Here is a 15,684-nt window from a genome sequence, read left to right as displayed (position 1 = left end):
TTGGAAAGGAATTGCTCTTTTCGCATCGGGGGACGGGCCATTAGCCAATCAGGTGGCTCAAACAGCGGGCGCGAATATACATTCTCGGCCCACTATTCCAGCCACCCGAGGCCCTTCCCCAGGTGGCTCCATTTTTTAAATAAAAGTTTAATGTGGGGTGGCAACACACATGGTTGGACTGCCTAGTCAGGTACAGAGCTATCCCATACACATGTGTGGCACCCCTGTGAACCCTGGAACGTGGTGTAGTTGAAATTATTTTACTGAGCGGCATATTACGGCACCGCAAAAAAGGTCAAACTAAACATTCTTAATAAAAAGCTCAAGGATATCGCATTTATAGAAGTGCACTCACTAACTCTCTTCAGCTGCTCCGATTTGTGTAAAGTGTACAAAAGTACACATAAATTAATGCATTGCGGATTAAAGTATATTTACGAGAAAGACTGTTAATTATTTTCCATTTTTCCTACATACATTGTAATAAAATTGTTATGATTTCAAGTAAATTATGTTTTGCTTTCCTGTTGCATTACATTTCACCCCAATAACGGACTATATAGTGCCAAATTCAAGAATGCCTTTGTTCCCTTTTACTACAACCAAAAGTGTTTGCCATCTAGTAATGTATTTCTCTATATTTCGAACCATGGCGAGTATTTCTGATATTATATGTTACATTGAACGTGTGGATTTACGTTCCAGTCTGCCACTGGCTGCGTTCCTCGCCTTTCCCCCTTTTTAATTTGTCAAGCAATCACCATCACCTTGCTTTGGAAATGTGGGTGTAATTATTGCCATGCTATTCTACGTCAGAACCAACCAAGCTGTTCCTTTCAGCGAAGAGCATGTCTCAAACGAGTCTCCTCTTAACATACATGTTTTCAGACTTATTGATGAATTGCAATATACATGCACCCCGACACGTTTCATATCTAGAAACACTCGTATGTAAATAAAGATCAATACTAAAGTGAGTGATATATAGCTGCATTATGTATTTTGCACATATAGGCTTAGTGCCCAGGGTCATCTTGGTGGTCAGAACCTTACAATGAACAGTGCTCTTTAGGAACTGGAAACAGCAGTGATAACATCAACAGGGTTTTATAGGAGAGGGGACTTGTAATATGAAGAAGGGACCGCAAAGATGGACTTAGTCTAATGAAATGCATAATATTGACATACAAGTTCAGGTGAACGTGTTGGGTTAGGGATCAGGAGGGAGTGATGATACAACTATGGGGGCCGCAGGGGCACCTTCCAGTGCAAGGAGTGTTTCTGAAGAGTGAACTTGAATACTGCCCCTGGGAATGTGTGTGGTTTCAGATGGTAGGTGGCGGAGAGGGGGGATGTTGCAGTGAATGATAGACAAGACACTGTACGGCTGAGAAATGCTTGGGATCATACTATGCAAGGACATGGGATTGTAGACTTCACGTCTGATCATCAGATGAAACCCAGCCAGTTGGGGAGGGGAAAGCATGCGAAGCAATATAAATAAATATATGAAGGATGAATTTGGAGATGGAGCATTTCTGCATAGAAAGGCGCCCAATGTGGAGCTGGTGTACTATTGGGCGAGGGACATGGGTTATATGACCTTTTGAGGAGAGTTTACAATGCTCGGGGCATGCAATTCTTCAAGCAGTGCCATTATTTTATGTCCCATAATACAAAATTTAGGAACATACATATGTATACAAATTTACCAGTGGAGGTACCTGCTTTAAATGGTTTTGCTACTGGTGTTTTATTGTTTGCTGAAGAGGCCACTTTTGTGTCAGAAACGCCCTCCCGTTTAAAAAGGCAGCTGTTGTTATTTGCAGACTTGTGTACTGCGAAAGGCCTCAAAAGAAATTATTTGGGAACAAAAGCAATTGTGTGCTCTGGAAGAATAAGGGGAATAACAGGCCCGGGCAACATGCTCGCCTTGGAAGCAATACAAAGCAGAGCAACACAGGTTCGATCCCCGGGTCCGCACTTGAAAACCTCTTGGTATTAAGAACGTTCTAAATAACCAAATATATATATATATATATATTTTTTAGTGATCAATGACGTTAACATTGAGGAAGTACCTTGTTATGATTATTCAGGTATTCAATTTAACAATAGAGGTTCCTAGCAGGACCAAGACTCCAAATCAAATATAATTTGAATTAAGAATTCTTCTGCACTTTTAAAGTGTGCACGGGAACAATTGGGATGAGCAGTTAAACAGTCCTTGAAAGTGTTCAAAGCACAGGCCAGACAAGCATGTAGTTTTGACGCTGAGGTATGGGGCAATGGAAATGCAATCTAGCGACCACAATTGAAGATATGTTTTTAAAACAGCTTTGGGGGCTTCCACAAACACCCTCAAACCTGGCTCTTCACGCTAGGTTGGGGTGGCCCTCTACTGCCTATTGAGGTTCATGGAGTATATTTAGCGCCTCTGGCTTGGTGATTTTGAGGTGAAGCACTGTGAGTTGTGGCTTTGATCGGATGCCTCAAAGAGATAAAGAGCCTGTTGAATTATGGATGGGTAGCCATTCATTATGGGGATATAGTCCATCGAGGGGATCTGTGTAACACCTGTTGGACAACACGAGTGAAACTTGTGCTGTCTAAATCGTCCCTCAGCTGGAGGCCAGTTAACAGTTTAAAGCTACCTGTCAATAATGTTATGTGGGCCCCCTTGCATCGAATTTCCACCCACTGCACTGTCCCCATAGGACACTATTAAGGGGGCTGTAGAGGGAAACACGGATCTATCTCACCTCACTTTACAGCACCCCAAAAAGCAGAGGAAAAATAGCTGGCAGAGAAAATGCTGTAGCCCTCTGTTACAATCTCATTGCACTTGATCATGAATTCCATGGTCCACCACCCTGGCACCAGAGTAAGGGCATACAGCATTCATAGGACGTGTTATGATATGATAGGTTATTCATAATACGCTTAATACCCAGAGGTTTCTTAGCGCGGTGCTGGGGATCAAACCTGTGTTGCTCCATGTCGTCTTGCTTCCAAGGCGAGCACGTTGCCGCTGAACTATCCTCCCAGACAACAGTATGGCTGCTTCTCCCCTCCTACAGCTCTGAGGTACCCGCCATCTTGATCTTACATAGAGCTTTGTATATTTCACGGGTTTCCCTCAAATGCCACTCAGCGTCCGGCTAGAGTTTTCACGTTGGCCTCGTCTTGATTGAACCATTTATTGGAAGCTTTGCTCTCTGGAAAGAAAGGCATAGTGGAAGATTGACATATAAGAGAGTTGATAGGCAGGCAATTAATGGCCTGAAAGACAAACACACAGAGACAGATAATTAGACCATGGGCTAACCATGACCAGGCTTGGGAGCGCACACTCCCTCCCACTTTGAGGTAGAAGGTATCACACTGCTGTGACACCCATCCCGTGGCTCCGATTGCAAAGGGTGCTACAGCAATAGCCTGTCAAGCATCTCACCTAGGAGAGCAGTGTATTTACTGTAGCTGCAGCAAACGTATGGTGGCAGAGGACAAAAGCCTGCCCAGGAAATATCACTACACCCCTCTCCATGTGACGAAGCTGAAGGCTTAACTCTGGAACTCTTTTAGATCATTCATGCCTCTAATGAGTGCAAGATGCATCCAATGATTCAAAGGAAGAGGGTGGGGGCTTGCACAGCACACTAGTGTAATGGCCCGACTCCATACTAGCTTTCAAAACTGCAATCCAGCCCCACCTTCTCCCCAACATTTTGGGGCTGGCTCTGTCCCTGAATTAGACATTGAACTAGAGTATCTCTCACATAGACAGGCGGCGAGGCAGTGGCTGCCGGGGAGTGGGCAAGCTGTGGGACACACTCGTGGCACGGGAAGACAGAAAAATCCTATAGCTCTGAGAAGTATACATCAGAAAATGTAAAGCGGTCATAGTAAATCAATAACAGATTGGGCCTCATTACAGGTTTGCCGGTCAGGTAACAACGGTGCCGGTAAGCTACCGGCACCGTTGTTACCGGACCGGCAAACTACGAGTTCTGCGAGTGGGTGCCTTTCCACCTGCCAGTTCTGATCTGGCGGGCGGACCGGCACCCGCGAGCAGACCTCAACGGATGCACCAGCACCATTCATTATTTGTGCCGGTGCATCTGGCTTCCCCATTCCCATTGAGTCCAATGGGACTCAAATGGGAATGGGGAGTAATAAATACCGGCACCCGGCAATGGGGATTTACCGGGTCCGCCGGGGCTGTAATGCCCTGGTAAGTCCCCATTGCCGGGTGCTGGTAAATTCATGACTCCAGTATTTACCAGCACGGCTACCGCCAGGATCATGATGACCCCCATTGTATTTTTGTCATGAGTTTCTAAATGGAAAGAATGTGTCACAGAATGGCTAATTAAGTAATAATTTCATATTCCAATGCATGACTCCTAACTTTGACCGTGCACAGTCTTCCTGGTCATGCTGCCCCTTTACCAGACATGATTTTGCATCCGTTCGATATGTTTCTGTGCATTGCATCAAAGCATGCCACGGCACGAGTGGAAAGAACAACAACGCTCTCCCTATAAAGGTGGCATTGACTGTGCTGTTCAGCCTCCTGCTAGACTCATAGTAATGACTTCTCCCTTCTATATCAATTTGCATTTTTAGAGTCTTCCGTCAGCAGCAGTTCTCCAGGATCAGGCCCCAGCTCACCGAACAATGGTCCAAGTGGGATCGGGACGGAGAATGAAAGTTCTGCTCAGCCATCGAACTCGCATGTGGAGGTAAGTCAGATCATTGCATCGGGCGGGCCTTCGCAGGTCTCATGCACTTGCCTCCAGAGTAGAGTCCAAGTTCTCAGATCTCATGCCCTCCACTCGCCTCCACAGTCGAGTCCAAGAGCCACTCCCGATGGGCTTGCTTGTGCGTGTGGATGGAAACAGGAGACGGGCAGTGTCAGAGATGAATGCAACTTATTAATGAATAGGTTTCCATTCACTAAGGAGGATCTACAGAACAATGGCTCCCCTCAAACAGATCCAGGCAATTACAGTTTGCCTTATGACTCCGTTTCCTTGGAAAGGAGACTAAGAACTATCATAAAGCATTAGTGTTATTCCCTTGCATGTAATGGAAGGTATTTGGAAGATCTCTGCATTTAATCGGTACATGGTCTTGCAGATTGCCAGCTGGTGCTGCTGTTTCAGTTCCGTTACCAAGCTCTTGTTTTTGACCTTGGGGTTCTGGTTTCTAGCATCAGCTCTGTTTTAGCCACATCACTAGCAAGCTTTATTAGGTGCCTGCTTTGAATTTTCAGTTTGGCTCCGCCAGTCATGAGGCCGAGAAGGTGAACAATGATTGCAGTTGTGTACCCGCATCCCAAGCCTTGTGAGGCTTACCCATCTGTTTTGAACTGCAGGGCTGGGAAGAAGTGAACCCAGGGAGAGAAACCAGGCAGTGGGTGGGCTTAGTCATGCAGGCTGGTTAAGGTTCGTGGGGGTGGGGGAGCAGAGGGTTAGATGCAGGGACGTCATTTCACCAAAATGCCAGGGGTAGCGGAAGTGACATCACCCGACCCTTGACCCTCTGATGACATCACAGGAAGTGATGTCATTAGACCCCGCCCCAAAGTGATATAGCGGGTAGCGATGGTACACAACATTTCACCCGTTGAAAAAACAGGAAGTGGCATCACATAGCATTTTATACTATGAAAAATATAGTTATGATATCACTATATGATGTACATTCATACAAGAATGGATCGCCATATGTATCATTAAGTTCAGTGTTTATTGGCCCGTATTACCAAATGACTGTGTATGCAAGCAGACGTCCATGACCAAATGATAAGCGTAAGTGCTATATAATAACACATCATTAAGCGCTTTATATAGAAAAAATATACACCCAATATCACCCAACCTGTGTTGGTACTCATTTATCGACCTCAGAAGGATGAACGGCTTAGGCTTAGTGAGGCGTTTAAGAACAGACTAAATCAGTGACTCACCCCCTGAAGTGTGCCTGAAATAAACATTTAATGAGGCCAGCAATTACTGTATAGAATTCCAGAAAGACACATTATTTGGTATACCTATTCTTTCTTATTTAGGGTCAGTGCTGAAAGTGTTAGAAGAAAAATAAGAACAAGTGCCTCAAGTCTTTTTTTTTAAGGGGCCTGAACAAGAAAGCCAGCCACCCCAGAAGTAAAGAGCCACAGCCCAGGAGCTTGCATAACTTAAAAAAAAAAAAAAAAAAAAAATATATATATTTTTTTTTTTAGTAGAGGTCGCAAGGGACACCACAGAGGTCGCAAGGGACACCACAGAGGTCGCAGTTGCGACCCCTGGCGACCCCCAAATGACGTCCCTGGTTAGATGGGTGGAAAATCAGAGCCAAGAGGATGCAGAGTGTTCCAGTCTGAAAGAGAATGGTGGGATTGAAGCCTTACCGGGAGAAAACAGGGCAAGTAGCCCTCACCATATGGGGTAGCAGGGCTAGCTGGTAAGGGCAAGTGGGAAGGCGAGAGATCAGGTAGTGCTGGGTGTGTTAAATTGAGGTGGTGTGGTGAAAATCTAGGGTAGAGAGCAAGGCATGGAGCTATACAGAGATGGAAGGGAAGTGGCAGGTGCAGGGGATAGATTTGGGTGGCAAGGGGGAGCGAGGCCAATGGGCATTAATAGTCCAATGCATCGTATTTGTTTACTAATACAAGGAAATAAACAGTGTAAATTATGTTAATCCTCTTAATGTACTATCATTGAAAGGCAGGCAATTATCATCATTTATTGCCCACTCCAAGTCAAACTAATGGGCTGTTTTATGATGTGTCATAGGCATAACAAAGTTGAAAATCTAGTTATGTTTAAACATTAGCAATACTTATATACCAACTACAAAGTAAAGAAACAGAGGCTGAAGAGTCCAGGACTGGGATTACCTAAAAAGTGCAGACAATTCCCCACATTTTTGCCAAGCCCGAGATGTACATACTCCGCACTGGGCAACAAATGCCATACAGCCCAGCAAGGCTCTTTCAAGTCCAGATAAATACTCTGGTGATTTGGTACAAGCGTAATACTGTGATGCATAAGTAATCTGCCATTTAGTACAGCTTTCTGACTGAGTACTTTGCAGCGCAATACAACCACATTGTGATTACCTTAAAAGGGATGGGGTTGAAAATTAAGGTGTGTTGGAAATGGCATGGGGAACCCGGGTTGCAGGTGAGGGGTTTTTCCTTGTTCACTCCTGTGGCTTTGGTAGAAATCTGAATGCAATCCAGACCACATTTATTTTTCAATTTTGGCTACTCGTGAATACTTTTGCAGGTTCCAAATATTCTTCGTTCCCATAGTCCCTGATCCTCTTGTTCCTGGTTCACCCCCTTGCTCAGGGGGACTACAGTACTGTGGATGCACCATACTGGCCCCATGCAAAAGTTCTCCCCATAAGGGAGAAGGGAAAACATCCTCGGATTCGTCAAAGAATACAACTGCGAGTGTGACTAAAGTTGTCATCAACAATCAGTCACTGGAACAGTTTTTCAGGAGAGTGATATGGAAACTAAAGAAACCAAGCACAATACATTTACTGAAGGCACAGTAGGTGCTGAGGCATGGTTCCGAGTTCAAGGAACACATCTTAACCTTTCACTCTGTCCATTATGGTGACCCTTGGCTGTCCCTCTCCAATCTTCTCCCAGAAAATTCTTCTTTCCTGCTTTAAATACTTTTGAGGGAGATAATCAAGACCTTTGAAGTTGCATCTTGAATATTCCAACTCCTTACGAAAGGGTGAAAGTCTAAATAGGATTGCTACAGGTAGAAGGTGGGCTCATACACACTGCACAGGTAACGGGGCCATTTTGCACATACCTTGTCTTTGGATTATGTGAGAAACCTGAAGGTGTCTCACTTACTAATCCCTGTCGATCTGTCATCCAGGTGGCCAGGACACAGCCATCGCTATTGGATCCAGTTAATGGGGGTGGACGAGTGCGGGAGGATAACCCGATGGGGGGTACGCAGGGAGTGGAATTGGGACACCGACAGGTGAGACGTGGTATCCCCTTATTGCACCTTTTCCCCATCCTACCACGTAGGATACTCAGAAACTCTACCCCACTTTTCCAACACAAACACTTTTGCACACCAAAAAAGACAACAGACTAACACCAGAGCTGTTTACCTGACATGTCCCAACATAAAGGTCACACACACCTGATGGCCCTTTCCCTTCCTCACAGGGATAAAAGGTGGAGCACAAGAACACACTACGAGCAAGGCAGGCTGCACGATGAGACAGCTATCCCAGAGCGGCAGTTCAATAGGAGGAGAAAGGTGGCGAGAACCGAAGGAGAGACGTGTCCTTGCCCCTTCCAACCCAGACCCGTGAAGGCTCCCAGAAAGGAAACCTAAGACTGTTAACAATAGCCAGCGTGTGTTACAGCAGATGTCAACGACGCACAGAGTCCTCCTACACTGATAACCAGGGCAGGGAGAGACACTTGCTACCGTGGTACAGTCCTTGACTCCAGAGACCAGAAACGCCAAGCGGTTCATCACAGCCAGTGAGTCGAGGGGAGAACAGATAAGAAATCGAACTGTGTTGAACGAAAGTTGCCAATGGCAAATGAAGGAAAGTTCAAAGAACTATTATCACGTTAGGGGAAAACCAGCTGCAGAGGGGTCCGGCACCACGTGGGTGCTTATTTGAGAGACTCTGGTTGATCCGCCATTTGTTGAAACTACTGATACCAGAAGGCCCTGGGAGAGCTGCAAGGAAAAGGTCAAAGTGGTCATACAGGGGTCTAGCAATACCCCCTGTACAGTCGAAAGACTTTGACCGACACGTAATTGAAAAGCTAAGGGAGATTAATCCTGCATAGTGAGAAAGGAGAAGGAACTAAGGGATGATGACAAAGAGGGGCGAAGCATGATGCCCCAATGAACAGTGTGCTGACAAGAGTGAACCCGATGGAGGGATGCCCACAGTGTATTGTTTAAAAAGCCCTTTTTTCATGACTGTGAAAGGAGAAATCTAGAATAAAACTGTAGTGAACCCGACGGAGGGAGGCTAACATTTGAGAAGGGTTTGATCCTGGAAGAGGGGAATCCAAGAGTGAACAGCCATCACCCAATGACTCTTGAATGCAGCAGGTGAAATCCTGCAAATAAAAGCCGGAGTGAACCCAACCGAGGGAGGCGGACATTCGAGAGGGGTCTGAGCATGGAAGAGGGGAATCCAGAGGTTAAAACCATCAACCGACATAACGAAATAGATGAAACTGTGAGATTAAGAGCTGTAGTGAACCAGACGGAGGGAGGCTGCTTTTCAAGAGGGATCTGAGCTCGGAAGAGGGGGACCCAGGGGTGAAAAGCCATCCCCCATCATAGATACAGAAATAAACGTTTTTTAAATTGTTTTGAACCTATCGGCCCTCAGAGGCAAGAGACTTTTTATGGAAAACCGACTTAACCACCAAAATGCCTGATACCTGAGAACGGAACTGTAGTCTTGTGCTGAGAAAGCTCAATAGTGTGCTACGCTCAGGAGTCCCGCTTTATCCCATGCTCAAATCGGGGGGGAAGGGAGACCCTCGACTGCCACATCCTGACTCATCATTTGTGAACACTTGGTTCTTCCTTGTGAACAATATCCCAAACTCTTTTTGTATTAATTGTAAGTATTGGCAATATTTGATTTAGTATAGGCCCTTTTATTTGACAAGGCGCCACTAGGACTGCCTTATTAATATTTGATGGTTGTAGTTTGCTCCCTTCTTAGATTTAGGTTTAGATTAGGTGTTTTTCCAACCTACCTACACAGTTTAATAAACACACTTGAACTGTGATGACTTATTTCTTTCTTTATTGTTACCCCATGAGTTTCTTATAATTAGCACCATTTTCGATCACATGAAGTTTTTTCCCATAGAGCTGATTTTACACTAAAAGTGCCTGTATTTGATTGGTGTATGTTTACAGCAGTGTTCACGTATGGCAGTGGGAACAGTTTGTGATGTTTGAGCATGGTCCTATTTTTAACCATATCTGCCTCATTGCCATCCAAATTCGTTTCTCCTGCCTTCTTAGTGGCACATTTCTTTCTTTTATCTTGCGTTCTATCACTTATTGTCTCTGTTGTCAGCCTCAAGATGTCTTCCTTTCCTCCTCTTCGTCTCCCTTTCTTTTTTTTCTTATGATTGAAGAAATGGAAGCAAAAGATACAGGGAAAGAAGGGGAAGGTTGACACCGGCATTTGCTCTGGCCTAGGGCTCCGGCAAGGCCTCCATGACTCTTCTCCCACACATTATCCATGTCGGGGTGATTGGCGGCTTGTGCGTTTCTAATGTGAAACCACCCCTGCAAATGTAAATGTGTGAGATATAAGAGCAGTGAAACAAAGGGTTGTGCTAGAGTCAAATTTACCCAGGAATTAAAATACTTCATGATCTGGCCTAGCGTGTTAAACAATTTACCTCATCACATTTCTGAACTAGAACGTCTTAGCAGCAACCCACTTTTTTTGGAAGTTAATACAAGAATGTTTAACATAATTCCAGTAAGGGAAATATATGACGTGAAAAAACTGAATGAAGGCAGGATGTTGCAGGCTTTGGAATTTCCATCCCTTGTTCAGGGAAATACTAATTAATCTTTGCAGACCACAGGAGAAGTCAAATAGAGAGCACTAAGCTGGTGGTGAAAGAATGAAAGTCTGGTACATGCACATGATGGCCTAACTACATTCAGAGAGGCTTGGTTGTTGGTAAAAGCACAAGGAAACGTGATTTTCTCACAAAACCAAATACATGGGCCTCATTTCGAGTTGGGTGGTATTCCAGCGGTAAATCTGCCGGAATAGCGCCTAACAGAATTACTGTTACCTCCACTTAGTCTGGTGGATTTACTGCTGGATTATGAGTGGTGGTGGCAGTGTTAGTCCCCATTCATTTGGAGTCCATATGATGCCTTTGGGGATGTCGGCAGAATTACCGCCACAGAAATTCCGATGATTTGTGAGATTTTTCAGACGAATGTGGGAGGATTTACCTTTAGCATGATGCTGGAGGTAAACCCCCCACTCCAGGGCCAAACGCGTAGTATGGCAGAGTAAGAAAAATGGCAATAATTCTGTTATTGCCACTTTTTTTCCCGCACCGCCGTACTCGTAATGAGGCACATAGGCGGTTCTAACGTAGATTTACCTTTCTGCGTCAAGTCACGCTATCACTCTTCATGCAGGGTTAGAAAAGACTGATCAAACCTGATGACCTGCAAGGCAGCACCTGGAATTCCGTACCCCCAATCAGAATTTAATGGCTAGAAAGGGGGGTGACACCAGCATGGGCAAGGGTCTCCTAAATGTACTGGAGCCATATACGCTACATGCAGTCTGCGTAAGAAGATGGCGTATGCCACACAGTGGTCTACGATGTAGCGGTGTATGTTTAAACCGGTATATATAAACATTAAAAAAATGCTCACCAAGGAAACAAACACATTGCTGTTTAGTGAAATGTAACCCACTTTCCATGTGTTGAGTCATTATTTTGGCACATGTCGTACATGTGTTAATAACTGTGTACCGAAATTCTAATTTATATTCTAATTGATATTACATTTGGTCGTTTCTCGATCTCCCATGAAATACTAACCTGCTCTTCTCTTGGGCGAATAGTTTAATAACATTAGTAGTGCCGATCAACACAATATGGGCACACATTTGTGGAAGAGGTACTGTATTCCTTTCATAAAGCCTGTTTATCAAGTTTGGAAAAACACATTTTCAAACTCAACTGTACTCGTGGCCAACTCTGTGGTATTTAATCAATATTGATGCATTCGGTGCAAATATTCTGCGCGCCTCTTATTATTTAATTAGCGGGCTCTTTCCTGTGTACCAACATTTCTAAGAAGCCCAGTTGGCAACGTGAAAGTCATCCGAAATGCCATTCCCTCTCCGCTCCATCCTGCAAGTGTGCCATAATGGGTGTTGTGACATTTGCAGCTTGGGCTCGTCCGCATGCGTGAGTGGACGTTTAGGACTTGTGTTCATGGCAGCAAATGAAGGCCTTTTCCTTCGGGAATATGCAGTCGCTATGACAAATGGCGTGCTTGTGGGCTAGACAAATATGGATCCTTGCCATGTCGTCCTTTCCAGCTGTCCGTGTGTCTGCAGCCCTGTGGGCAGTTTCTTAGACAGTGGCTGATTGTCTGGGGCGGGCTGCAGGAGACCTTAGCCAGGCCGCCAGGTAAGATTTAGAGAGAATTGCCACTCTTGTATTCCCTAGTTTTTGAAGCTGGCTGCAAAACGATTTTTATGGAGTGAAAAAGAAGTCCCCATTGTACAATGCATTTAAATCAAACCCCTATTCTCTATCATATGTCCTCATATTGATAAGGTAGACACAATATGGTAAAACACAACACATGCGCCAACAGTTTGCCACGATCAGCCTGCTGCGGGTCTGAAGGACGAGAGTGTGCACGGAGGACCCATAATAAATGATGCATAACAAATAAACAAAAAGTGGTCTTTCTAGCATTGTCAGAATTGCAAAAATCAGGGTATTTTGGTGAATACATATATATGTCCACTCCAAGGGCCTGAGTCACATAGAGTTTTTCAATGGGATTGTGCCGTTTCTAAAATGCTTCTGTGAATCAGGCCCTTAGACTTTCTTTTCTGATCCATACCACTTTAAACCTACCCATTTATAACATTTAAGGATGCCCATTTACCCTAAAGTTCCTATTCAGAACAGGCAGGAACGTGACTCCTTTCTGCAGCGCTGCTCCACTGGTACCACAGATTCCAACGTACGCGAGGAGGAGTTTAGGTAGAAGCAGGGGGTGGCGCCTTTCTGCAGCGCTGCTCCACTGGTACCACAGATTCCAACATACGCGAGGAGGAGTCTAGGTAGAAGCAGGGGGTGACACCTTTCTGCAGCGCTGCTCCACTGGTACCACAGATTCCAATGTACGTGAGGAGGAGTCTAGGTAGAAGCAGGGGGTGGCGCCTTTCTGCAGCTCTGCTCCGCTGGTACCACACATTCCAACGTGCGCGAGGAGGAGTCTAGGTAGAAGCAGGGGGTGGCTCCTTTCTGCAGCACCGCTCCGCTGGTACCACAGATTCCAACGTACGAGAGGAGGAGTCTAGGTAGAAGCAGGGGGTGGCACCTTTCTGCATTACTGCTCTGCTGGTACCACAGATTCCAAACTATGAGAGCAGGAGTCTAGGTAGAAGCCGGGGGTGGCTCCTTTCTGCATTACTGCTCCGCTGGTACCACAGATTCCAAAGTATGAGAGCAGGAGTCTAGGTAGAAGCAGGGGGTGGCTCCTTTCTGCAGCGCTGCTTCACTGGTACCACAGATTCCAACGTATGAGAGGAGGAGTCTAGGTAGAAGCAAGGGGTGGCACCTTTCTGCAGCGCTGCTCCACTGGTACCACAGATTCCAACGTACGCGAGGAGGAGTCTAGGTAGAAGCCAGGGGTGGTTCCTTCGTGTCTTTTGCACCTTATTTTTTGTGGGGAGTATGTTTACTCCCTATACTGTTTTGTAAGGAGTATTTTCCTTATTTTAGGGAGTAAAGATGGCTGGCACACACCTTATTGTTAGGGTCGGTTTTAGCTGTGTTCGTTGGTTAGATCACATGTACTTCATCAAATAATCCTGGGATTTTTTCCTGACGGTTTTACCAAAGAAGGCTGGGGAGACCCCCATTATCCCCCCCTTGTACACCCTCCCTTTATTTGTATTTATTATTGTTTTATATACCTTACCCATACTTACCATCTGTGGTAAAAAAAATAAGAGGTAAACAATTTGGAGAAAAGCCATTCGGCAAAAGTGAGGAACACTGCTTGAGTTGTGCACCCCCAATTGGTTAAGGCCTCTCACTAGTCTGGTGAAAAAACTCTTTACTGTAAATCTTGGCCCAGTTCAGCATATCACTGTCACTTTCATGGCCGCTGCCGATGCAATGTTGCCTAATGATCAGGCCCCCCACAATATATGTCGAAAAATTCCCCAAATGTGGCAGTAGATCACAGGGCATGGCGTTTGGGTGCATGAGCAGGGATTACCTTGATCTAATGCTGCTGAAGAGCAGTGATATCTTGTCCTCGCCCACATGACGTGGCATTTTCACTAGATCAAGGAGCTAGGGCATTTTCTGGTGAAAGACCACTCTAGGCAACCCCCTACAGTGTAACAACCAAGGAGGGCGTGGCGCAGGTAATTAAAAAAACTGGAAAAGTGGCACTATTGTTGGGGTACAGTGGATCCATGGTCCATGTGTGGCTTTTTGCCAAGTTTGGAAATATTGTCAGTGCAAGCCATGGGCACTGATGGAACAGCAGTACAGTGCCTTATCACGAGTTTGGCGGTAACCTCGGCGCTATTAGCGCCGGGGCTATTTGGGCTACCGCCAAACCCCCCGGCGCTATTAACATCGGATCACGGGTTTGGCGGAACGGTTGGTTCCCATTCCCCATTGGGCCCATTTGGGAATTCCCTATTCCCCATTGGGCCTAATGGTGAATTTGTGCGCTATTAGCCCCCGGCGGATTTCCCGCCGGCGGTAATAGCGCCGAAAATCGGCAAATTTGCGGCAGATTTGCACCCAGCTCAGAGCAGGGGGCAAATCCGCCAAGCCCAGGATCTGCCGGACGCTTAAATGCGGTGGTAATAGCGCTACCGTGGCATTTAAGGGTTACTGACAGACTTGTGATGAGGTGAGGAACACAACAAACAATGCCCTTCCAGGAAGTAATTGCATAAACTCCTCTTTACACCAGGAATAGCTATCCCTACCCCCCCCCCACCCGCACCTTTACTCCCCACCCCCCATGGCAGTCCCCATTATCCCCTCCAGCACTCCCTCCATTTTATCACTGGCTTCATTTACACGTCTCATCTCCAAACAGGCCGCAGTGCGAAGGCTTTGTTTTCCAATAACATCCCATGTTTTCCTTCCGCGGCGCTTTCTACGCGCAGCCTCGCTTTGGGGCAAGGCACGCCGTCTCCCCGCGTTAATTGATATCGCAGATTCATCCCCCAGAAACCAGCGCGGAACCTGCCCGACAAGCTCCGCTATTTACTTTAGACAGAGCCCGAGTGTGCGGTGTGCTTCCCGGAGGTGGTCCATTCCTGGGCCCCCATGTGCTTTGTGTTTGGGAAGAAAGCAGTCACTGTTGTCCTTCTGCTACACGGGGTGTTGCTTTTCAGGGATGCGGCCCCCTCGGGGGCCATATGATGCAAGCCCGCCTAATTCTAATAAGACCTCTGCTGCCCCTATTGTGTAACTGCTCTGCTGGGGGCAGTAAGCGCCGAAACAGAAAGTGTAACGCGAGAGAGCCGCGCGCGGCCACATGTTGAAAGCACGATTGTTACGCGAGGCAGACAGTAGGAAAGGCTTTGCTGCCACGCTAAGCGTGACATTATGTAACGCTCTAGGCGAGGTTTCACTCCCAAAAGATGAGTAATTTATTGTACGCACAGGAAGGGGAACGCTCTCTAAATGCGAGGCAACGTTGCGGGAGCTGTCTTTCCCCGTCCATTGCTTCTGGAAGCATCCTCCACACTGTGGAGTCTAGGCATTTCTGTACCAAGGCACCACGTTAGAAATACGCGCAGAGAGATACAGGACCATGCGCGTAAGATGGATTCGAGGAAAAGGTTGGGCAGCGTGTTGCAGTTTAGGGATCCAGA

The 15,684-nt window shown here is 46.1% G+C and overlaps 1 protein-coding gene across 13 annotated transcripts in view; it reads left to right on the top strand.

Moving 5' to 3' along the window:
- The window catches only part of HDAC9 (histone deacetylase 9), a 497,607-nt gene that overhangs the window by 355,113 nt on the left and 126,810 nt on the right, over window positions 1-15,684 (top strand). For all 13 annotated transcript variants that reach the window (XM_069648491.1, XM_069648496.1, XM_069648495.1 and 10 more), the window contains one exon: window positions 4,630-4,745. In XM_069648491.1, coding sequence (XP_069504592.1) covers window positions 4,630-4,745 — 116 coding nt within the window. The remainder of the gene's footprint in view (window positions 1-4,629; window positions 4,746-15,684) is intronic.

This window comes from Ambystoma mexicanum, chromosome 2q (assembly GCF_040938575.1).
Source record: "Ambystoma mexicanum isolate Mex_15411 chromosome 2q, UKY_AmexF1_1, whole genome shotgun sequence".
In the NCBI taxonomy this organism is placed as follows: Eukaryota; Metazoa; Chordata; class Amphibia; order Caudata; family Ambystomatidae; genus Ambystoma; species Ambystoma mexicanum.
The sequence above is the reverse complement of the archived record's forward strand: the minus strand, read 5'-3'. Positions and strand labels throughout refer to the sequence as shown.